This window comes from Poecilia mexicana, unplaced genomic scaffold (assembly GCF_051168715.1).
Source record: "Poecilia mexicana isolate PSO_F unplaced genomic scaffold, ASM5116871v1 scaffold_2, whole genome shotgun sequence".
NCBI lineage: Eukaryota > Metazoa > Chordata > Actinopteri > Cyprinodontiformes > Poeciliidae > Poecilia > Poecilia mexicana.
In genome coordinates, this window is record NW_028263371.1 from 39,577,443 (window position 1) to 39,600,379 (window position 22,937).

Consider the following 22,937-nt stretch of genomic DNA (forward strand, 5'->3'; position numbering starts at 1 on the left):
AGAATGCTTCCCAGCAAAAAATAGAGCACCAGGGATGTGAGATGTAAAAAGGGGTAGGTGGGAGAGGAAGAGGAGGAGATGGAGGAGGAGGAAGAGAGGGAGAGGGGAGGTCCGAGTGGGGGGGGTACGGAGGCGGGATGGGGGGGAGACACACACTCTCCCTTGTGATGCCCCAGCTACTCTTCTGGTGTGGACAAATAAGTCAACGCTCAGATGCCACCGCTAAAACCAGTTCCTCCTGATGTTCCTTAGAAGAAGGTAGCCTCACTCACAGCTCTGCGCTCTTCATCCTCACCGAGAAGTTAAGAAGGACTTGATCTCCTCTCATATCAGCAGACGGATAAAGACCTTCTACCTGAGCAGAAGTCAAGACAAGCAGAACCGAAGGTAAGTTTGTTTATAAACGTGATGCATCTCCATTTTGTGAAGCCTGTAGAGAACGGGGAAGGGGGGGGGGGACTCTCAGACGTTGCTGCCAGATTGCGGTGGAGTTTGTGAGGTCGGGGATGATTTGTTGATGGAGGCCTGGGGTTTGTTAGAGTCGCTGTCCTCCCTGGCAGGTACAGTCTTCGACCCGATCGCTCTCTTCTGTCTTTATAACTCTCAACAAAAGACTCAAAGAGTCAAACAAAAAGCAGCAATGGGGACGTTTAAACCAAGCGCCACCAGCGACGTTTACTTAGCAAATGATAGACTTGGGGAAACATTTCGTCAGGATTGTCTCATGATCTGACAGCTGAAAATGTAATTTAGTGCTTTCACGCTGCTCATCGCTTTTAATTCATGACATGGCAAATAACAGTAAAAGATTATCTTTATATGAGTAAATTGACATTTCTAACTTAATACTTTTGCTTTGGGATTCTAACTCAGTTCTAATTTAATTTTATCTGAAATTATTCAAACTGTAGTTTTATTGCACTTTTTTTTGTTTGACTTGAAATTGCTTATTTACTGCTTCTGTTTGTCTTGTTTTATTGTTGTGACTAATGAACATTTATTTGTTTTATTCCTCTTTTTATTATTTGTGACATTAGTTTTAACAATTTTATCACAATTATAGAACATTTCCTTGTTCTTTAAAGTTGTTAAATTTACCTGTAATGTCTCCATATCATCATTAACCTCCCAATGTTACCTCAATTAATTACACATTTCTTTACATTTTATTCTTCCCCTGGGTTTGTTTTATTTATTTCATTTTGTTTTTGGGATTTCTTGTTTCTGTTTGTTTGTTGTTGTTTTTTTTTTTTTTTTTTTTTTTTTTTGTTATTGCACTTTGTGATGACCTGATCAACATATATACATAAATTGATTGATTTATAAAAAAAAACATCTTTGTATCTCTAGACAATAAAAAAAAAACTTTTGATTTTATTCTTATTACATGAACAAACATAATAAGATCATCAGCGTAAGCGTTGATTTATAGAAGACGATAAACTAAAAATTATTTACATTCATTCTTCATTAAATCAACGTAAAGGATTCATTGAGTTCAAGCTACAAATTAAAGGGATTAATTATCAAAATGACCTTCAGTCAATATTTTATAAATCTGTTATTTTATTTCCTCCACAAATTTCTGTAGTGAAACAGAGAGAAGAACTTTAATGAAGGAAGTGAAGGAAATTCTGCAGTTTAGCAAAAGTATAAACATGACAAAATAAAATGTTTTACTCTAAAATGCATCACTTTATTCAGGGAAACCTTCAAACAACAACTTGCTTCATTTGAAATGTTCAGGTATTGTGAACAAAATGTGTTTTTTAAGATTTTATGTACCACAAGCAGTTTTTTTTTTTGTTGTTTTTTTTTTTTTTGCTGTGGTTCACATGTCAATATTTTTCCCCTTTTTACATTAAATATTTTGAACTTGTTATATGTTGCGGTGTTTGTAGCGCCATTTCCCGGTGAAGATTGGAAATAATCCAAGAGTATCTATGAAACGCATCAGCTTAAAAAGCAGACATTTAACAGAATAAAAGTCATGATAATTATTACTGAATTTTATCATAGAGAGTTGCAGCATTACAGTCATTTAGAGGTGTGCGTCACTGAGCTGGAAAGGTATTTAATATTTTAATTTAAAAATCAAATTGAAATACAAAAGTATACAATGAATAATTTTGCTACAATAAACCTAACATGTAACCTCACAGATGAATACAGGCTAAATACTTAAGCAACGTATAAAGCATAAGGGCTCAGACTTGGATATTTTAACTTTATCGACATAATGGCCTGGTGCATCGCATTTACACTGAATGTGTATCAGACTGTCTACCTGCAGTGTAGCAGAAGATGTTTATGCATCATCTCTGGTTAAAACACATTCAGTAATCATGAGAGCAACAGATCCGTGCTCGATTTTAATCCTGATGAGACTCAGAAATGTCTGTACTTTTTTTTAAAAAACTTACACTGGAACCGCTAAGACTAAAACACCAGTGTAAACCCCCCTCCTCTGCCAGTGCAGTACGGAGATGAAGAATATAAACAAAAAGGAAAGATTTGTGTAAATGTACCTTATGGCTGGTAGACTGACACAAATTGTGTTCATTGCCAGGGACGAATGTTTTACATCCGACTACGGTGAAACAGATAAAAACGGATGAAATTGTGCCAAACATTTAATTTGGTCCCCCCCCCTCCACAAATAGCAGCTACAAAGAAATTTCTTTTGGGAGCGAGTTCATCCAAACGTCCCGCACATTAAACACCTCTCAGCTGTCTGCTCTAAATGTTCCAGTGTATTGCCATAAACAGCCAAACAATAGATCATAACGAGGCCGTGGCTTTGTGTAAAGCGGTGGGCAGATGAACAGCCGTAGAGCCATGTAAGGTAGCAGGCAGCATGTTGGCCCGCTAGCTTCTGCTGGCCTGACTGATGTATGGCAGCCTAGATGCTTCCTGGATGTGTGCAGGGTAGCAACAGGTGACTCGCATTACAGGGAACCGTGGTCTCCCCCTCATTCTGCGTTAGATCAGCTTTCTAGGTCACACAATCCCCAACTCACTGCTTCACCGAGTCAATACAAGCTAAACTTAAACACGCTCATTGTTGACTGTAATCCTCCAGGGAAGGATATACACGCCACCCTGCAGCCCAGCATCCAGACAGCTGCTGTACTTTTAAAACTGAGCAAGTGTTAAAGCCGCGCTTCAAATATAGAACTGCGGGACTTTAACGTATGTGCTACGTGCAACTTGGACCGAAAAACAATCCTTCGACGCGTCTTGCAAACAAAGCTAAAAAAGGATGATGTCAGTCCCTCAAAACTGAGAAATAAAACAAAACCAACGTCTTAGCCTGAAAATGACAGTCTGGATATTTCACATCCTCTACAGAGCTGTTGATGTCTGTTTCAAGTGAGATTAATGAAACCTTTTAAGTTCAGGGAGCTGTGGCTGAGATAAAAAAAAAAAAAAAAAAAAAAAAATCAGGATCCCATGCAACACTGAAGCTCCAAATTAAGCTTTGTACTGCTAAGAGAAGAAATATAAGGATCGACGGTGGATGCCCAGTATTTGCAGAGGTTAGGGAGCACAGACCCTTACAGATAGATAAAATACTTTAAACTACCTCTTCAAAGTCGTACAATGGCCTATTTTAACAGTTGAAGCACCCACCTTCATGTGCGTAAGTACGCAGAGTGGAAACTGCCTTAGCACAACAGCAGAACCTGATACCTACGGTTGTTCTTATTTCTTTGAGCTACTGCCAATCAGCGCGAAGGAATATAAATGACGCTCCTGGATTTTCCTGGATTGCTGTTAGCTGCTAAAATCATGCATGTCAAGAAGCACTGCGCTCATGCTTCACTTTCCCAAACTGCATCTTGTTTCAAATATTCTAAATATGCTCCATAAAAAGAATCAGTGGGCAGGTGAATGCTGAACAGCAAATGGAGGCTGATCCACTGTATTTACAATCTGCTAGGAGAAAAAGCATCATATTCAGACACAAACAGCAGCCTCTTATAAAACAAAATGTTGATTTTAGCATTATTATGCCTTACAAATTAGTTAATTCCCCTTAAGCTACGTAGCACATAATGCCACACTACTTCCACAAAATTACACAAAAGTGTTTTGTTGAAAATGTGTTATTATTATTAAAAACACTTATTTTTAATAAATAATAATAATAATAATAATAATAATAACAGTAACAAAAAAATAAACAGGTTTGAGGTGTGGTGTGGAGTTAAAGCGAGATGAGTTTATACATTTATATTTATGTGCTAGGAGAATGTGTGAGAAGAGATTCTTCTGTAATCAACAAGAGCTTGTAAAATGTGCTTTTTTGTGTGTGCAGCATGTTTAATCTGTTTGCAATATTTGGCAGAAAACTACTTCCATGAAAAGGACTCAAAATAAAGTTAAAATTAATATAAACTATATCAAATTTGAATCTAACATGCATTTATCGGTTACTGTCAGTCTACAAGTTTGAGTCGTCTTGCATTTTGCCTCGATCAGAGCAATTTTCTGAGGTTAGCTTGAAACAAAACAACCTAAATTTACCATCCATTGTAAACACCTTTTCCTCCTCTGATTGCAGTCTAAACAAGCCCGGACAATTTGAGACAACCCGAGGAAATGTAAACAATGCCACCTAAACGCCTGCGTGTTTAAAAGGATGGCACAAAGCAAGTAATGTATCCCAGTCCGCTAACAGGATCCTACATGGCGGGTCAGCGCTGAAAGGTGCAGAAACATTAAAGACAGCCTCGTTACTGTTTTGCACTTGTGCCCAAACTTATAAGTTATCGGGTGAGTTTATTCTTAGTTGTGCTGGAAACCAATTAAGAGTTACGGCCTGCCAGAAAGAACTTTAAACCATTGCTCAGAGCTTTGCTGGGTAGTCATCTAAACATAACTTGAAGGTGGTACAAAATTGTCTGCAGGGTTTCTCCTGCCTTGTTAGCTGCCGAGCTTACCAGATTCCTGAATCCGAGCCACTGCCCTCTAAGGCAACAGCGAGGAGAGTCCAACAGTCTGCAGGATTTATCATTGTTTTGCGAGGAGGAAAAGGCACGTGGCGTTTCTCCAGTTATGATCGCATCGAGTTACACGAGCAGCATCTTTAGTGATCGAGTGAAGTAGCTGTTTTTTCTCTCGTCACCTCTCTGAGCAGCTCAGTGTCGGTGCAGACAAGTTTCAGACACACGCAGTTGAGTTTCAGTTGACCTCCAACTAATTAAGAGGTGAAATTCCATGTGCTTTCTCATTTTTATTGTTCATTTGGCTCTTTAAACTCGCAGTCAACCTTGACTTTATTTTCAGTTTAATTTAGAAATACGTCACAGGTGCATAATACCATTTTATATGAGAAATGTACCACTCTGCACACCCCCTCACCAAATAGCTCATTGCTTCTCTATTACCCTCACTGTGATTCTAAGCAAACCTGACAAGGATGATTATATGCAGGCCAACCAGGCTGCTTGGCAAAGGGCACGACGGATCACAGTAAATCCCTGGTTATTACCAGCAGCACAGGTATGACGGACAATTAGAAAGCGCTTTTAGCACTACAAAAATAATTACTGAAAGAGACTGACTGTAACCTCTGCCCCTTCTCACGTCCAGTCAGTTGTAGTTTAGAACCCTGACGCTTCTGTTGGGCGGAAATCATATTGTTTGAGATTGCTTCCTTTGAGAGTGAGAACAGCTCAGTCAAGGCAGGAAGACACTGACAGGTCTCCCTAGTAAATCGTCTGCTTATTCCAGGTACATTTTTTTTTTAACCATTGTGCATCGGGTACTTAGTGCGCTCTAGTATTTGACTGTTATGCGATAACTATGTTGACTAACTTTAATATTAGAACAGTGCAAATAAAGTTAGATGTTCTCGTGTAAGAAAAAAAAGTATTTTTCGTAGTATACTACGTATAAAAAAGTAAAACATAAGTTGACAACTGGATTTAACAGCAAAGCAGTTATTATTGTCACTACTGCTAGAATATTCTGACATATTGACTGTTACTTATATAATGATGTTTAAAGAATGTATTTGCATGCTAAATGTTTACATTTTCTATTTGTTTTACAGATCTGCACAAACATCACACAGGTTATTGTTTGGGTGGTTAATTAGTCAGGCTGTCTGCTCTGGTAACCAGCCAGCAGTTAGTTTGCTTAACAGATGAGCTGCTTTTTTGTTGTTTTTTTCCCCAAAACACTCAAATGTTTCTGTTTTGTAGGTAAAGGAAAAGACATATAATTATCTTACAACCATCTGACCACCAGCAGCAGCAGGCGAAGGAGTGGCAGTCCACTGTTACTCTGCTACCCCAAAGTAGCAAAGCATGTTATTACCCCATGCATCCATCTGTGCCTGGAAAACTTTTATTTTGTGTAATTATTTAAATTACTATTGTGTCTTATCCTCAACAGATACAGTAGTAACTCTGTGTTTTCTCAAGTAAACACCCACAACTAGAGATCTCTCAAAGGTGAAGAGGAATTAATTATTTGAAAGAAACAACCATTTCTAATCCAATTTTTCCACCAGTATCTTGTTTCCTTTTGTCTCACGTTGTTACAACGTAGGTCAAGATTTTTCTTTAAAAACAAAGTTACTTTCCTCAAACGCCTTTGTTTCTGACCCAGAGGACAAGAAGTTTATCTCAAAACTGAATTTATGCTGCGATGTTTTGTTTTTGTTGCTTCACCCAGGTGAGGGAAGCCTGTTGTCAGTATCAGCTGATAAGAGCGTTGGCTGTTTTAATGTGCAACCTCCTGCCATTGTGCTGGCTGGAATCTCATTCCCTTCCTTCAGCTCCGAGCCTGTTTGTGATTTACTTCCAGTAAAGATCATCAACCTCATCCGAGCGAGGCTGGGAGCCAGTTCCCCACAGCTTGTCGCAGGTAATGGGTGTGCTCAGGAAACAAAGCAGCAGACCAAACAAACTGTCCTACGTTACGCACCGGTTCGCCAAACCTGGCCGGGCCTGAAGTTTAGAAGTCTATGCAAATGTTTTCATAACTGTGATCTATTTCCTCCTGATTTTCTCAGGTTACTTTGTAAACAGCAACCTCTAAATGTACTGACACCCTTTATTGGCTGATGTGAGAGAAAATCCTCAAAATGAACCGTTTCTGTGTTGATTTGGCCAAACATTTAAACATTTAACTTTGCTGAAAGACTTTATCCACACCGGCCACACTAGGATTTCTATAAGATAATCTGGTATTTAATAGATTTATTCAAAATGCCAGGCACTCCAACCATTTACCAAGTAGAGAGCGTCTAATGGTTTGGTGACTATGCTGCTCTTTGCCACACTGTGAGATTAGGAGATTTTGTTTTCCTCAGTTACTCTTCTTACTCATAAATGTGGATCGCCCAAGGTTTAGGAGAGAGCAGCAACCAGGGAAGAGGAGTCCTTGAGATAAGATCCAGCTCACTAATCACTAATCCAAACCCAAATATCCCTTTGCATTTTCAATTAGTCCAATCAATATCCAGAATCCTTCATCCAAAAACCCTCAAGCCAGTGAGAGAGCAGTCCTCTGATCCAAACAAATTTAAATGTACACTTCGACTCAGCTGTCTTACGCAGCTGATAAATATACCTTATATTGTCTTTCACATTCTTCAAAATGGGAATAACAATGGAGTAAATGTGGTAGCTTTCATTTTGGAACAAAAATCCGCAACCATGGGTTTTATTTTCCTGGCGAATAAATCAGCCTCGTTGTAAATGTCGGATTGCTGTTAAGAATCTTTAGGAGATAATACAGCTGCAATAAAAGCTGAATTCATGATGATGGAATTGCTGATGGTGAAAGAGAGATGGGAAGTCGATTGTGTTCGTTCAAGGAACAACCCTGGACCAAAGTGTTGCTTCCAAAAGAAATCACCATTAATGGATCACATCCAAGAGTTAATAAAAGAGAACATTAACTCTCTGCTACATGTTAAATTGTGTACCGTTTTCCCACTTCAGACGCCATTAAAGCTTTTCAATAATGTACACATTTTGTATAACCCCACCAAGTAAGGCAGTGATTGAAAGTGGGAGTCGTGTTTTCACTCTTCCTCTCAGCTTTTACTTTCTTGCAGCTCATCCATCACCGTAAAAGCCACAAGCGGCCACACGTACAAGCAGCATGCATGCAGGCGTCAGGGGTCACCTCTCAACCTTTTAATGATGTGGGGGGCCGGAGGTTACCGGTGGCACCAATAAAGCCGTCTGTTGAGCTGCCTTATAGGGTCATTCTCAGCTGAGAGCTCGTCACTGCCATGTTTGGGTCTCGTGCTTCAGCGACGGCATGTTCTCACATACCGCTTAGGAGGTTAGATGTAGAAAACCGACTGACGCGTCGAGATGAGGATCTGCGGGAGGCGTGACACACAGAGGACATTAAAAGCTGGCACTAATGGTGATCTGCCTGCCTGCAGCTCAGGCCAGGTCACAACTGCAAAGGACAGAATCTTCGCTCTAGCCTTGACTTTGTCTCTCTCTCTCTGCCTGCCTGTCTCTCGTGCACAAATGAAATTGAATTATTCCTCTTAAACTAAAAGTATTAGAGTGGATATAAAAAAGTCTACACACCCCAGCAGTGGTGGTTCTTGTTTCTCTATTAGAAACAGCTGCTCCCATGATGCAAATATCCACAAAAATAAAAATTTAATTTGTTTGAATTTCACATTTAATGTGGTTAAAAGTAGTGCTCACGACTCTTTAGCCAAAGCAAATGAAGAAGTCACCGGCTAGCTTAAGTGCTCATCCCATATAAGAGCCTGGTCTCCATAGCAGGAAGTAAAGACATCGGAGGATTAACTCCATGTTGACAAAAAAACACAATTCAATCTGAGAAGAAGCAAAGCCAAATCATGATGCTGTCTAATGCATATGTGTCAAACTCAAGGCGCTGGGGCCAAATATGGCCCACCATAAGTTGCCATGTGGCCCTCTAGACTCTAGGAGGAAACATAAAAATAACTTTCAAGATAATAGTTGTGTTTAAATATTATTTTATAAATCAAATCAAAGCATTTGGCAGTATGTTGCCAAATTACATAGTTAAATATTAATTTCAAGAACTGCTCATCAAATCAAGAGACATCTATTTATTCCTATTTTAACAGTTTGCTAATAGGTAGTTTTATCAACACATTCTACCACAACCAGCCTCTGAAGACATTTGTGATCTTGATCTTGATTAAAGACGGAAAATGTTTCACCATGCTCTCATTTCTTACGTCATAAAAACTTGTTGCTTTAGTAATGGTGAGCAGGCTTTTAATAGCCACCGTGTGTTATTTTAAATGACTCCTAGCCTTCCTCAACGCCACTCTCATGGGAAATTGGTTGCTTTCATTCCAGCGTGACCAGTACTCAAGCTTTTCACAGCCCGAGAAGTTATTTTTGAAAACATGATCTGACACACAGGGCATTTCATTCAACAGGAATGCAAACTTTATTTTTCTTTTTTTTTTCCACTTCCTCATTCCAGGTGTGTCCTTGGACTTTGAGCAGAGATGGGAGACTGGAGTCTTCTTGGGAATTTCCTTGAAGAGGTCCAGGAGCACTCCACTTCGGTCGGGAAGGTTTGGCTCACCATCCTGTTCATCTTCCGCATCCTGGTGCTGGGCACGGCGGCGGAGTCCTCCTGGGGCGACGAGCAGAGCGACTTCATGTGCGACACCCAGCAGCCCGGTTGCACCAACGTCTGCTACGACAGCGCCTTCCCAATTGCCCACATCCGCTACTGGGTGTTGCAGATCGTGTTTGTCTCCACGCCCTCACTCATCTACATGGGCCACGCCATGCACACGGTGCGCAGGGAGGAGAAGAGGAAGAGGATCGAGCAGGAGGAGAGGGAGGCTAGAGGGGACGATGGAGAAGACCTGCAGAAGGAGAAGGAGTTCCTCCAGCAGAAGGAGACTGCAGCTGAGGGGATAGGTCGTGTCCACCTAAAGGGAGCCCTGCTCCACACTTACATCCTGAGCATCTTGATCCGAACAGTGATGGAGGTCACCTTCATAGTGGTGCAGTATCTCATATACGGGGTATTCCTCAAGGCGATGTACCTCTGCACGACCTGGCCTTGTCCCAACGCCGTGAACTGCTACATGTCCCGGCCCACAGAGAAGAACATCTTCATCGTCTTCATGCTGGTGGTGTCCGGCGTGTCTCTTCTGCTGTCCGTGTTGGAACTCTACCACCTCGGCTGGAAGAGCATCAAGAAGTGCGTACGCAACAAGACGCTGCAGAAGAACAACCACAAAGCCGTGACAGTGGCCGTGTCCACGGGGCTGGAATCCAGCAAACACCAACAACCTTCCGCCTCCTGCACCCCACCCCCAGATTTCGATCAATGCCTGACCGCGCCGAGATCCATGAACCCCATGACCTCCATCGCCTCCCACCCGTTCAACACCAGGATGGCACTGCAGCAGAACTCGGCCAACCTGGCGACCGAGCGGCACCACAGCTCTGACAACCTGGAGGACGAGGAGGACTTCCTGAGGATCAGATACGAACAGCTGCCTGCAGAGCTTCCCAATGGCTGCTCGCCACTGCCGCTGCTGCATTCAGGCTTCCTGAAGGACAAACGGCGCCTGAGCAGGACCAGCGGCACCAGCAGCCGGGCGCGGCAGGACGACCTGGCAGTGTAGGTCCACTATGGGCCAAGGAGTGAGGATAGAACTATAACTTACAAACACAACTCTAACAACTTGCAAAAGTATTAACACAAATTAGACATCATTTTTCACATTTTGCTACATTACAACCAGAAACTTTTGACATATTTCATGTAATTTTTTTGTGATGAACCAACACAAAGTGATGTGTGAGTGTGAGGGAAAGGAAAATGATTCATGAAATCTTACGTGTTGGTGTACATCTCCACGCCAGCTGCATGCATCTGGCATCTACCAGCTTTCCATATAGACTAACATATTGTTCATTCACCTTTGCAAAACATCAATTGCATTAGACCGACGGTGTCTGTAATCTTCGAATTCAAATATTTTTCCTAATATCTTAATCATATTAAGATGTATGCAATTCTAACACCTGAATAGGCTGTAGGTTTAAGGTTTTTGCCCTGCTGGAAGATAAACTTCTAACTCAGTTTCAAGTTTGTTTTTCTGCCTCTAACAGGTTTCAGGTACCTCCATCATTTAGATATTTAACGGCAGCATCATCCTGATTTTTTCATAAAGGGCAGTTCAGTGCAGCACTTCATTAATAATCGTCCTCTCATCAGACTGTGAGCTGGGAGTCTGCGGCATTCTCTCATGTACCTGATGATATATTCTACATATGATCTCTGGGTACTAATTATGTGAATTTCCAGGATTTTGTTTGGGAGTGCAGGAGTAAAATGCTGGTGAAAAATAAAACAGATTTTTAATTGTAAAAGATTATGAATCATTTTCCTACGACGACACGACTCTGTGCTTCTTTGTGTTGGTTAAGCTCATGAAGTCCCTATAAAACCTGTTGAAGTTTGTGATTGTTATGTAGCAACGTGTGAAAAACATCCAGGAGTAATAATACCTTGGCAGAACACAGTGAAAGCCTGGCAGTTATTTCTAAAAGACAATCTGGTCCTGATTGGGAACTTTAACAGAGGACAGCTGATTAAAGGAATCCCCATTTGAAGATACACTGAAATCTGTGAAATGACTACATAAACATTATATACGAATGCTGTCTGAACGGATAAGCAGGCGTGTTTCTGTGCTTGAATATAAAAATGGTAAATAAACTGCAAAAAGAGATTAACACGACCAGGGTAACAGGTGTGGTACCTGACCATTGCACATGCTTTCCTTTATTTAAAACTAGTGGAAGGGGGCCAGGATGCAAAATTTTATGTTTGTGAAGGATGTGGGGTGTGTTTTTTCAGTTTTTTTCTAATTCAATAATCAAATGCATCTCAGTTATTTTCTGAATTACATTTATACCTTTGACTTAAGTACATCATTTTAACAACTCCTGAATTGGGTAATGTAATTAATAAATTGAGAAAGAGTTATGGCATTAACTGTGAACATTTTTTTTTTTTTATATTTGCAAAACAAAATTAAAAGTGCCTTGAAAAGCTAAGGAGAATCTGTATGTCTTCACTGCAAATAGATTTTTTTATGTGTCCTCTACTAAATCAATTGCACTACACTTTGAGATTTAAAAAAAGTCACAAAAAATACTAACTTTTAATGTGTGAATAAAACCGTGACATATTTCCTCTATATTAGCGAATTTGATGTAAGAATGTAGCTTCTTGTTTTGTCTATTTAAAGTTATTCAGATTTAATTTTGAAAGATGTCTTCCTGCTGATGTGAAGCGTAATGAGCAGGTTTAGCCACTAGGTGGCGACAATGCACTTGTATCTTTCAGATGGTGTCCTGGATTTATTGTTGTAAATAGTCATTCCAATGCAATATGTGTTCAATTTTTTTTGTTCTTCACAGTCTAGTTTTGTACCATATAGAGAATAATTGTGCAAATATATATATTTACAATCAGACATTTGAAGATGATGCAAAATAACTCAGTACATTTTCTTTTGTTCTTTCACATATTCTGTAGTCCACAACAAACCAATAAACCATCGTCCATACAGTGTGTCCAATTTTTGTTGTCTGGTTCTTTGAGTAAAAAAATAATCATTCTTAGATTCCTGAGTTGCAGCAGCTATGTGGTAAATTCACAAACATAGTGAAGTCAGCAGGAAATAAGAACCAGGAGATGCAAACACCAGCTGTAGATGTTCTGCTGTCACAGTTCAGGGCTTGAAGGTGCCAGACGGAGGATCATCAGTGATATTTACATAGAAAGAATCTCTCATTCTCTCTTTCTCTCTGTCTGCTTGGAGCAAGAGTCTACAACTTCAAATTAAGCTTAAAAGCTGAACATAAAAAGGCTATTTTTACTTGTGATATTTATATAATTTGTGTAGCAAATTAACTGTTTTCTTTTCTCTCTCTGTGCTGTTGTTTTGAAACAAAGAAAGAAATCTAAGTGTTCAAATTTATGTCAGAGTGATTGTAAGCATATTAAGAAGATGCTCCTGCCAGCATTTTTCAATCTAAAATTTCTGTTCTTGCTGTAGACAAAGCAGCTCATGGGAAATACTTCACACTGTTTTAACATATGTACACAAACTGCTGTAAGTGTTAGATTCAAAAGTTTTGTATAAAATAATTTGTAAAAAGAAAAAAAAGGATTTGAAAATGTGTTTATTCTGTGTGGATTTGTTTGTTTTTTTTTTAAACAAAAGTTATGTTTTACTCATTTTTCATTTTATTATTATTTTTTTTTATTTCAAGCTTATATTTTAGTGTGTCTGACTACTTTTTTTTTTTTACAAAATAAATCAGATGTTATAAGTTATCAGTACTTGAATAACCCTTATACCAAATACGTTTAGGTATAAACTTACTTAAGTAAGTTTGAGAATGAACAATTACAATTTTTACTTTTATGTGAACAAAAACACAGAAAAAATCCTATAGGAAGATTAAAAAAGCAAAGAAAAGTAACACAAAAATCCCACCAAATTATTTCATTTACATGTACACATAGTTATATCCTGTAGAGGGCGCCGGCGCACCTTCTTGCATCTGTACGCGCTCTTGACATCTTTAAAGAAAAAGATGACGCATGCTGGTCCACCTCGGGAAATGTAGTTTATAGAGCCTTTGAGTTACGATTACGGTCACTGTAGACTGCCGCATACTTGCCTACATTTCCCGGCGACATGTCTACCTGTGTCCGCCGGTATCCTCTCCAGAGTTCCTGAGCGAATGTGAAGTAAAGCCGGATTTTGTATCGAAGGCAGCTCATCAGTTCACCCCAGCTTTCAAAAAGTAAGTAATATGAGAAGAGCCAGCTGTGGGATGCCTCGTACTACCACTATGCTTTACTCTACTAGTGCTAAACTTCCTCTGTCATTATGTGATGCAATGGTTTGAAATACTTATTGTGTGTTTGAGCTCAGTTTTCGTAACTACAGGATTAATTTTGGTGTGACTTTGTGTTGAAATAGTGTGTGTTGGCTAACTGCTGTGTAAATAGTTACAATCGTACTGTATTCACCCAGACAGGGTATAAATATTTGATGAGAGAAAGTTACGCCCCCTACCGTTGACTTATTACACGTTTCATGCATAAAACTTTCCAACACCATAAAAGTAACACAGCTTTGGAAATTCACTGAAGTATTGTTACTTCAGACTCGCCTTCATTGAATTTGACAGGAAATTAAAAACAAGGTAGGTTACTCTTAATCAATTTAAGAAAATTAACATATAATAGTTTTGTATATTGTGTAAAAATGAATGTTTAATTGCAAATAAGTAAAACTGGTAACGGCGTATGCTTTGAATTATAAATTATATATTTAGAAGTGTCTTATGATTAGTTACTGCAATGTAGAGATCTTTTTTTTAAGACATGAGCCACCACAGTGCTCCAGAGGAAATGTCACTTCAGGATTAAACATTGATTTTTACGATTATGGATCAATCTGTTGTCTCGGTATTCATAAACCTTGAACTGTTTTCAAGGTATGAATATTTTAGAATATTTATATATTTGTAAAATATATAAATATTTTCAATTTATAACTTGAAAATATAAATGTTCAAGTTCACAGATTCTGATCAGAATTTACATCTGGACTTTGACTATGCCATTGTAACACATGGATTGTTCTGGCTGTGCATTAAGGTTTGTCATCCTGCTGAAAAGTGATGCAGTTGGAAACTTTAACAGATTTCTTACCAAGTTCAAGTTAGTGCCAGGCAATAAAACAATAGAAATATATTTTTTGATGAAAATCAAAAGATAACAAATGTAGGTTTTAAAATTCAATGTCAGACAATGCATGTTGCCTACTAGGCAGTATACGGGGCCACAGTTTCTTAAGCATTCCACAAGATGAAATTTAAACTTGTTTTGAATTATTTATAGTATAAATAAGTATTCAGAAGACGTACTTTTTTCCATAATGTCCGCCAGTGTTTTAGGGAATTTTGTGTTTAATTTCTGATAATATAGGAAAACAAAGCAAAGTAGTTAGTATTGGTTATTTTAATTTGTTGTTTTTTGTCTCTAGTTTTGACCCTAGTTTAGCTCTGTCCGTCTTTCCATGGTGATGTGCAATATTCGCTTTCATGTAGGCCACAAAGTTCAGCTTTGGTCTCGTCTGACCAGAGCAGCTTCTTTGACGTGGCTTTCTTTCAATGGCTTCCACTTTCCATCAAGGCTACATAAGGATTTTTGGAGTTCATGACTATTTGCTGTTTTTTGTTCTTTGTTTGCAGCTCAGCCATGAGGAACCTTTTGACCAAAGCAGGCCTGTTTGGCTCGGTATCAGTGGCCTTCGGCTCGATTTGGTGGTCGCAGCAGAAAACCGAATCTAACCCGGTCACTTCAAGCGCAGCCCCAAACCCAAATGACGCGTGCCCTGCTTCTCTGTATGAGCTCCAGCAGGTCCAGGTCTTGTTCCGTCATGGCGCTCGGACGCCGCTCAAGTCTATACCGGATGTGATGGAGGTAACACTCTGCAGGTTTCTCTGGATTTCTTCTGGTCATAAAGTTACAACTTGTTATTTGTGTTTTCATGTCTGGTTTTAAAAGGCTCAGTGGACCCCATCGCTCCTAGAGGCCCCACCATACACACACATCAACTACGTGGTGACGGATCTTAAGGGAGGGCCACAGCCTCGGTCTCCTTTAGAGGACAACTATCGGAAAAACATACTGAGTGTGAGTAGGCGCTCTTTACATTTTGCTGCAAAGCTTGTTTCGGTGTTTTAACTCACACAGAAACAGTAGTTGTGGTTGATCCAGACTACAGGCTCATCTCACCCTAGTCACAACATCTAAACTCAGTGTTTTCTCTAAGGACACATATTCACGTTTGGGCTGAGGATTAAACCATCAGCTGGTGATAAAGAAACTGCCCTAACAAAGCAGAAAGATTGCTACATGCTCACTCTTTGTGCTGGTATGCTAACAGTCTGCACTGCGGGTTCCTCAGTTTACCAAGTAACTAAGAATAGTTATCTAGATGTTTGACGAAATCATTTGTTAGCTGGAATCTTCTGCAGATTTTTTTTTTTTTTTTTTTCTCGACTGGTAGCCATTTCCAGTATCGGTTAAAATTAGGTTAGATGAAGCACACAGACGTTAGAAGCTATTTTAAAAAGAAAGCTGCATTTTCTATGAGATGCCTGAGGTTTACTCAGGTGGGAAGTGGCCAAACTGCACCAATAAATAACCTTCACAAGTTAACCAGAAGGCTAGATGTAGCACAGCAAATTTAGTTTGAACTGTTTGGCTGAATTTAGAAAAGTTGAGACCTTTTGTGAGTTTTAGTAATACTGGTTGCTAATTTAAATTGCTAAATAGTTTCTTACCATTATCATTATTACAATTTTGAATATGAGTAACAAGTGGGTACTGCTGCTTTTTCACTTGTGTGACATACATTATACATTATTATAATTTTTCAGTACCGCTCCCTTATTGACTAGCCTCCCATTTGTTGATGCACCTCCCAGTTAAAAGGTTGATCTCGCTAACCGGAGCTAATAGCTGCTGAAGTCTGCGACCTTGTCAGGCAGATCCTCTGCAGCTGACTGCTGAATTATTTCCTATTCTGTCGAATGGACCAATGAAGTCGGTCTCGTGGTATCCCCCTCGATGATGTCAGCTGCCAAGTCTCACATAAAGAACACAAGTCTTTCAGATGTGTGGAGGTAAGGTTGGAGTTGAGGCTTTGAAGGAGCCCCAACTCCAACCCTAATTTCAACCTTGTTTCCAACCCTAGTTGTAACACTCCTATCAACCCTCCTTCAAACCCATTTAATTAGAGTTAGAGTTAGACTTGGAAAGAGAACTTCAAGGAAAGTTGGAAGGAGTGTTGGAAATGGGGTTGGAAGAAAAAAAGTGGTCGAACTCAAGAGTGTTCCTTCACTTTTGAGAGTAATGAACTTTTAACTTTCATCTTAATGAGAACCAACATAGGTTGGTTTACAATAAACTTTTTTTTTGTTCACATTCTGAGCCAAATGGTGAAAACATGGTCATCATAAAACAGTTCTACTTTAGTTTTATTAGACCACAGGACGCGTCTCCAAAATTGAAGGTCTGTGTCCCTGTGTACATCTGAACATTCCCATTATGTCTACGCTTGCATGTTTGAACGGATGAACTCGGCACCTTTGAGCTCTGGATATTGTTCCCAAAGATGGACCAGACCTGCAAATCTTTTCCTGACATCTTGACTGATTTTTTTTTTCTTTCTTCTTGTGTCAATCAAGAAAGCAGTGTGTGGAAGGTGCTGTCTTGAAATGCATCCTAAGGCGTGACTGTAACGTGTGTTTTTATTATGTGCGTGGACTTTATGTTTGAAATTCATCTGAAATTCACAAGTGCATAAAACCATATCTCTGCAACAGCCTTCCGCATGATAAAAGAAATGCAGCTGTAAAAATCATCATAGTAGTGGTGATAGTAGTGAAGTATTCTTTCTTTTCCATCTGTTGCCAACAGAGCTAAAAGCCGCTGCGTTCATGCGTGTCGTCATGGTAGCCCCATGCTAAAGTGGTATGAGCATGAATCCATAGCTCTCAAAATGTATTAGTCACCTTTCATTGAAATTGTTCACACATTGATTTCACAATAACTCCTGCGATTCAGTTATTATGCAGCTCTACCTCTGATTTACTTCTTCCCTTAGTTCATCAATCCCATAACTGGAGAAACAAAACCCAGTTTATCATTGAGGATTTGTACTGTGTGGGACGTGCAGTCTTATTAAAATACAAACAACAGGGGACCGAGCACACAGCCCTGAGTGACACCAGTGGTCAAAAAGTGATAGAGCTGCTGATGTTTGTTTTGTTTTGTTTTTTTCCCCCAACTGGGACACTATGTCTTCTCTCAATTAAGAAGTTCAGATTCCAGAAACAAGTGGCAGTGTTGTTTCTGGGACACCGCCACTTGTGTGGCACGAATACTAAAATAAAAAAAAAATCTGGAATAGTCTTTTAGTCACAACATTGAACTGTTTTAATTTAAATGCAGTATTCAAATATCTGGGTTAACCTGTGTATCTGATTTTTATTTATTTTTTCCATGTTAAAGGGCGGCTCCTTCGCTGGTCAGCTGACCACATTAGGCATGCAGCAGCTGTATGAGCTGGGTGAAACGCTGAGGAAGAAATACATAGAGGAGACTCCTTTCCTCAGCCCCACCTTTAGCTCAACGGAGGTCTAGTAAGTACTGATCATGATGAAGATTTTTAGATCAATGACTAAATCTGTAGCGATTTCTACACTGCCGTTATTGCTTAATTTGTCATTTTTATTTGTATTTTTTTTTTTTTAGCGTGCGCTCCACTAACATTGTAAGGACTATTGAATCTGCCAAGTGCCTTATAGCTGGACTCTTTAAACAAAAACAAAAAGGTAGAGTAGACATCTGTGTATGCATGTTAGAAGATACATAATCTGGAGAAGTCTGGGATTAGATTTAATTTATTTACTGATCTGGACAAGAATGAATAAAATACTTGTTTTTGCCAGAATTATTTTCTGATTGTCTTAAATGTTGTTCTTTCTTCCTTCTTTCTTTTCTGTGTCCTTCCCTTGACTTGTATATCCTTCTTTGTCCTTCATGTCTTTTGTAATTGGTTCTTTTTTTCTGTTCTTGTCTCCATTCATTCTATCCTTTGCCCTTTTTACCTTTCATACTTTCTTTAATCTGTTCTTCTTGTGCCGTACGCTTTTACTTAATCGTAACTTTCCTCCTTGTTGCCTTACTTCCTTGTGCCTCCATGTTTTCATTTTCTCTGTCATACGTTTTGACCATTTTTTTTCCCCCCTTCTTGATGTGTAGATATTGTGTCCATCCTAACAGCAGAGGCTAAATCTGAAATTCTCTACCCTAACTATCACGGATGCAAGCTGCTCAAAGTCCTCAGCGAGTAAGTCCAATTTTCCAACCTGCCACAGAGCCACGTCACTCTCAGGCCGTTCTGTGCACTGAAAACTGGAATCTAGAATAATGTGCAGTACAAAATTATAAGGAGACTGGAGTGGAGGTGCCTTGACAGGTTGTCATGGTGTGTCTGTTTTTCTCCGCTGACATTGTGTGTGTGTGGGTTTTTTTTCTTCTTTGCAGCCCCCGCTGGGCCAAGATGTCCAGTCTGCCTGGCGTCGCTGAAGACCTGCAGAGCATCCTGAGTGCACTGGGGATTGCTGCTCACCAGCACGTCGACTTCATCCTCATTAGGGATGACATGGTTGCCAGAGAGGTGACACTGTGACTCTGTGATCCATGTGACTTTTTACTGAGTCTCACCACAGGCTTTTCAGTCTAGAGGCAGTTATTACAGAGACTTACCTCAGTCTGCACACGAACTAACTGCTGAATGTGTTGGTGCAGTCCAACAGGTTTTTTTTTTTGGACACTTGCAGATCGATCATTTATTTGTCAGCCATAATTGGGAATGTTGTTGAGCTTAAAGTTCAGTTGTTGTGACAACCAAGAACTAACAAAATCAGTAAAATCATCAGGCAGCATGGGGTCAGTTTCCGTTGTTGTGTATCTGAATTTAATCAGTTAAAACCAGAACATGTTTTTTTTTTTTTTTTTTTTTTTAGATGTTCAAATAAAGCCACAGCTTTCATGGGCAAACTTTGATAAGTCATTACCGTCGCCATATTTAAACGTTTCTGCAGCCATTGTAAGGTTTTCTTTTACAACTTTTCCTGTTTCTTTAACAGCTTGGAGATGTTAGTGAACATTAGTGGTCATGAGGAACATGTTTGGGTGGTGTAGTTTATGTATTTTTTGGGTGCAGGATCTACACATGGGCATGCATAAGGAAATTTATTTGAGGTTTCTACCATAAAAGAATTTGGAAAGAAGTCTGATTTAATTACCTAAATTATAGACCTTTGAAACTCATAAAATCATCAGATTTTTCACAGCAGGCTTTAAAAGTCCTTTTGCTGTAGCTTAAATGTGTTTATTAATGGTTTTTTCTGTATTCTCTGTGTTTTGAGAATCCTCAAAGGATCTCAAAATGGCTTAGTGTAGTTTTGGGAATCTTAAAAAAAGTGATGCGAGTGTACATTTAACAAATCTAGTTGGCTAAAATCTGTTTAAACTGACTGCATACTTTCTTTACCCAGAATAGTCCAAAAGGTTGGCAGTTATTTTTTTATTTTTTTTTGCTTGTTTGGTGGGTGACTTAAAGTTACAATAGTCTTAATGTGAACTTTGAAGCACTGTTTTACTGTATATTAACACAACAATTCCTCCGACTTGTTTCTTTAAATCGTCAGGCGCACGGGCTTCCCAGCCCGCTGGTTCTGAACTTCTGGAGGAATAAGGTGGAACAGCGAGCTGTGGACATGATGTGCAGCCTCTTCGAGCCTAACAAGAGGTGATTTACATGAAGCGTGCCCATCATGCTCACTGAGCCATTTTTAAATCCTAAATGCTGTGTCTGAAACAGAGAGGCGCTGCAGCTGTCGGTGGGAGCCCTCTTCCATGTTCTGCTAGAAAACATTGAGAAGAAATTACAGGACAACTCGGCAGAGGCGAACAGGTCGGACACCTCATGATGGATCACACTCGCGTCTTCCAGAAATTATATGTGTCTTTTTAAAATATCACTCTCTCAACAGGAAGTTATTCCTGTACTCGGCTCATGACACCACCCTGATCCCGTGCCTCATGGCTTTGGAGATCTTTGACATGAAGTGGCCTCCGTATGCTGCCTCCATCACTCTGGAGCTGCACAAAAGCCGGCAGACGGGCGATGCCTTTGTGAAAGTGTCATACATTGGTCAGGTAAGGAGCGCAAGAAGTGCCTCTAAGTAATCCAACGATGTTCACGTCTTTTTTTCATCTAAGTCAAGTTTGCTTCATGCTCCCCAGGATCAACACATACCAGGTTGCAGTGGAGTCTACTGCCCCCTGCAGGAGTTCAAACAGGTCCTCTCTCAATACTCGCTAAGCTCTGAACGCTACAATTCTCGTTGCATAAGCACAGAACTCGCTGAACCCTGACCTTTCAAGAAACACAAAACCACTCGACTTTAAACTTCGAGTGCAACTCAGGCGCCAATAACCACGGTATCACTAATTCAAAAACTTGATCTTCCAACAATAAATCTAGTTTTAATGATTATTTGAATACGTTTTGCAGTGTAGTGTTTACACCAGGTGCTCTCTGTAGCAGAAATGTGTTGCATTGAATCATTTGTACCTGCTTCATCATCAGTATAATGTTTGTGGACTTTAACCAAAGGGGTATTTCACTAATTAGACGATGTTCCAGTTGAATGTATTTGGGGTTGAGTTTCACATCATTATTATACCAAATAAGCCTTTTATGTACATTTCTTTTCTGCCTACGGAATCATTGCAGTATTTCCTGTCTTTCCTCTGACCCTAGAACACTTTGTTAGCAGAGTTTATGGCTGACTCAATAGTTACTGTGGCTGCAGAACTAGCCCACATCATCATCCCTCCACCATCATGCTTGACAGCTAGTTTGAAGTACGCTCACTTAGATGCCGTTATATATTTTTTTGGTCTCTGATATTATCTTGTGGTTCATTCAAATTAGAGCTACAATTTATTTTTTTATAAAAATATCTTTTCTTGGTAAGACACAAACTTACGCCAATTTTTTTTCCTGATTGTATTGTCCTGAAGTTTGACACTTGAAATACTGACTGCAGCCCGTAAAGTCTGATATCGAGCAATCTTTGTAACTTCTACATAATCATGGGAGAAATGCCCTGGGATGTCTGCAAAGCTGTCTCGTCTTACACTTGTGAAAATTTCTCACATTGGAACAATGGACTCTGTTGGTCAACAATTGTTGACGTCACTGCTGGCGTTTTCCTCCTGCACCTTTTAGTGGACAGCTAAATCTTGAGGCAACAGCATTGTTGTACGTTGCCTTTGTGCGTCATCAAAGCTTTGTTGTTCCCCATGATTACAGCTTTTATTCATCAGGGAAATGTATAATGTAGAAAAACAAAAAGTGAAATGTTACTAAATGGCTTTACAGCTCCAGTAACAGTATATTGAGTGAACGTCAACTTAGATGAACAGATCATTTTGATATGTTTGACTGTTGCTGTGAAACACCTTTTATTCACGAGGTGAAACTTCTTGTGGCATGCTGCTTCAGCTGTAAATATCGGGCGTGGATGAGCGAAATAAAAATACAGATTTTATTCTGTGTTGAGCCTGATTTCCTTTTTGCATAATAAAGGTTAATGTGAAGAGCTCTTTTGGTTTAAAAATAATTTGCCCTTTGCCATTTCATCCCTTTAAAGAAACCCATCTCTATCCTTGTAAATTAAACCTTTTGCATGTCATTTGAGCTTAAATATTTTCCATGACTTGATGACAGAAGTAGTCGTACAAAATGATTAAATTGTACGAGTTTGACTTCAATTTTCTGTGGATGCATTATACTCCATTCCCACTTATTTTGGCTCCAACCCCTCTGAAGGCCAATACAATCTTTAAATGAAAGACATGAGGTAACATTAATCCAGAGGTGCCCAAGTCCAATCCACAAGATCAAATGAGTGGCTCGTTACCAGGCCTCTGCAGAGCTGAATGACGTCTAAAAGCTGCAGAATGGTGGCTCTTGAGAACTCAACCCGGACTCCCCTGCATCAAATGATCACACTTCATCATGGCAGACTATACTGTAAAATAATGTAAATTGTTGGCTGTCAAAGCAGGTATGGAACATCCCATTGGCAGGTACAAAGTGTCCCGGTGAATGGCCAAACTGGCAATACCTGTTCAAATGTGTAACCGTGTGCTAACATACTCCACAGGTCTGGTTTGGCTTCTTCTAAGCTTTCTTCTTCCTCCGTGATGCATCCCCTCAACAATGCTGCTGCAGC

At 39.6% G+C, this 22,937-nt stretch overlaps 2 protein-coding genes across 2 annotated transcripts; both read left to right on the forward strand.

Moving 5' to 3' along the window:
* Positions 1-9,175: 9,175 nt before the first annotated feature.
* On the forward strand, positions 9,176-12,602 carry gja5a (gap junction protein, alpha 5a). The gene has a single exon (XM_088016290.1). It carries the CDS (start codon positions 9,500-9,502, stop codon positions 10,637-10,639), a length of 1,140 nt encoding a protein of 379 aa, XP_087872416.1. The 5' UTR covers positions 9,176-9,499; the 3' UTR covers positions 10,640-12,602.
* A 1,017-nt stretch (positions 12,603-13,619) lies between these two features.
* Positions 13,620-22,250, forward strand: acp6 (acid phosphatase 6, lysophosphatidic). Its single transcript, XM_014993891.2, has 11 exons — positions 13,620-13,844; positions 15,303-15,534; positions 15,619-15,747; positions 18,133-18,263; positions 18,376-18,455; positions 18,886-18,973; positions 19,171-19,303; positions 20,340-20,440; positions 20,513-20,605; positions 20,685-20,850; positions 20,938-22,250. The coding sequence occupies exons 2-11, from the start codon at positions 15,310-15,312 to the stop codon at positions 21,067-21,069; spliced, it is 1,278 nt and encodes a 425-aa protein (XP_014849377.1). The 5' UTR covers positions 13,620-13,844; positions 15,303-15,309; the 3' UTR covers positions 21,070-22,250.
* The last annotated feature ends 687 nt before the right edge of the window (positions 22,251-22,937 follow it).

Excerpts from the sequence above, each read along its gene's own strand:
- gja5a (XM_088016290.1), top strand. The coding sequence starts at position 9,500 with ATGGGAGACTGGAGTCTTCTTGGGAATTTCCTTGAAGAGGTCCAGGAG.
- acp6 (XM_014993891.2), top strand. The coding sequence starts at position 15,310 with ATGAGGAACCTTTTGACCAAAGCAGGCCTGTTTGGCTCGGTATCAGTG. Across the intron at positions 15,535-15,618 it reads CTATACCGGATGTGATGGAG|GCTCAGTGGACCCCATCGCT; the intron begins GTAACACTCTGC and ends TGGTTTTAAAAG. Across the intron at positions 20,851-20,937 it reads AAGTGTCATACATTGGTCAG|GATCAACACATACCAGGTTG; the intron begins GTAAGGAGCGCA and ends CATGCTCCCCAG.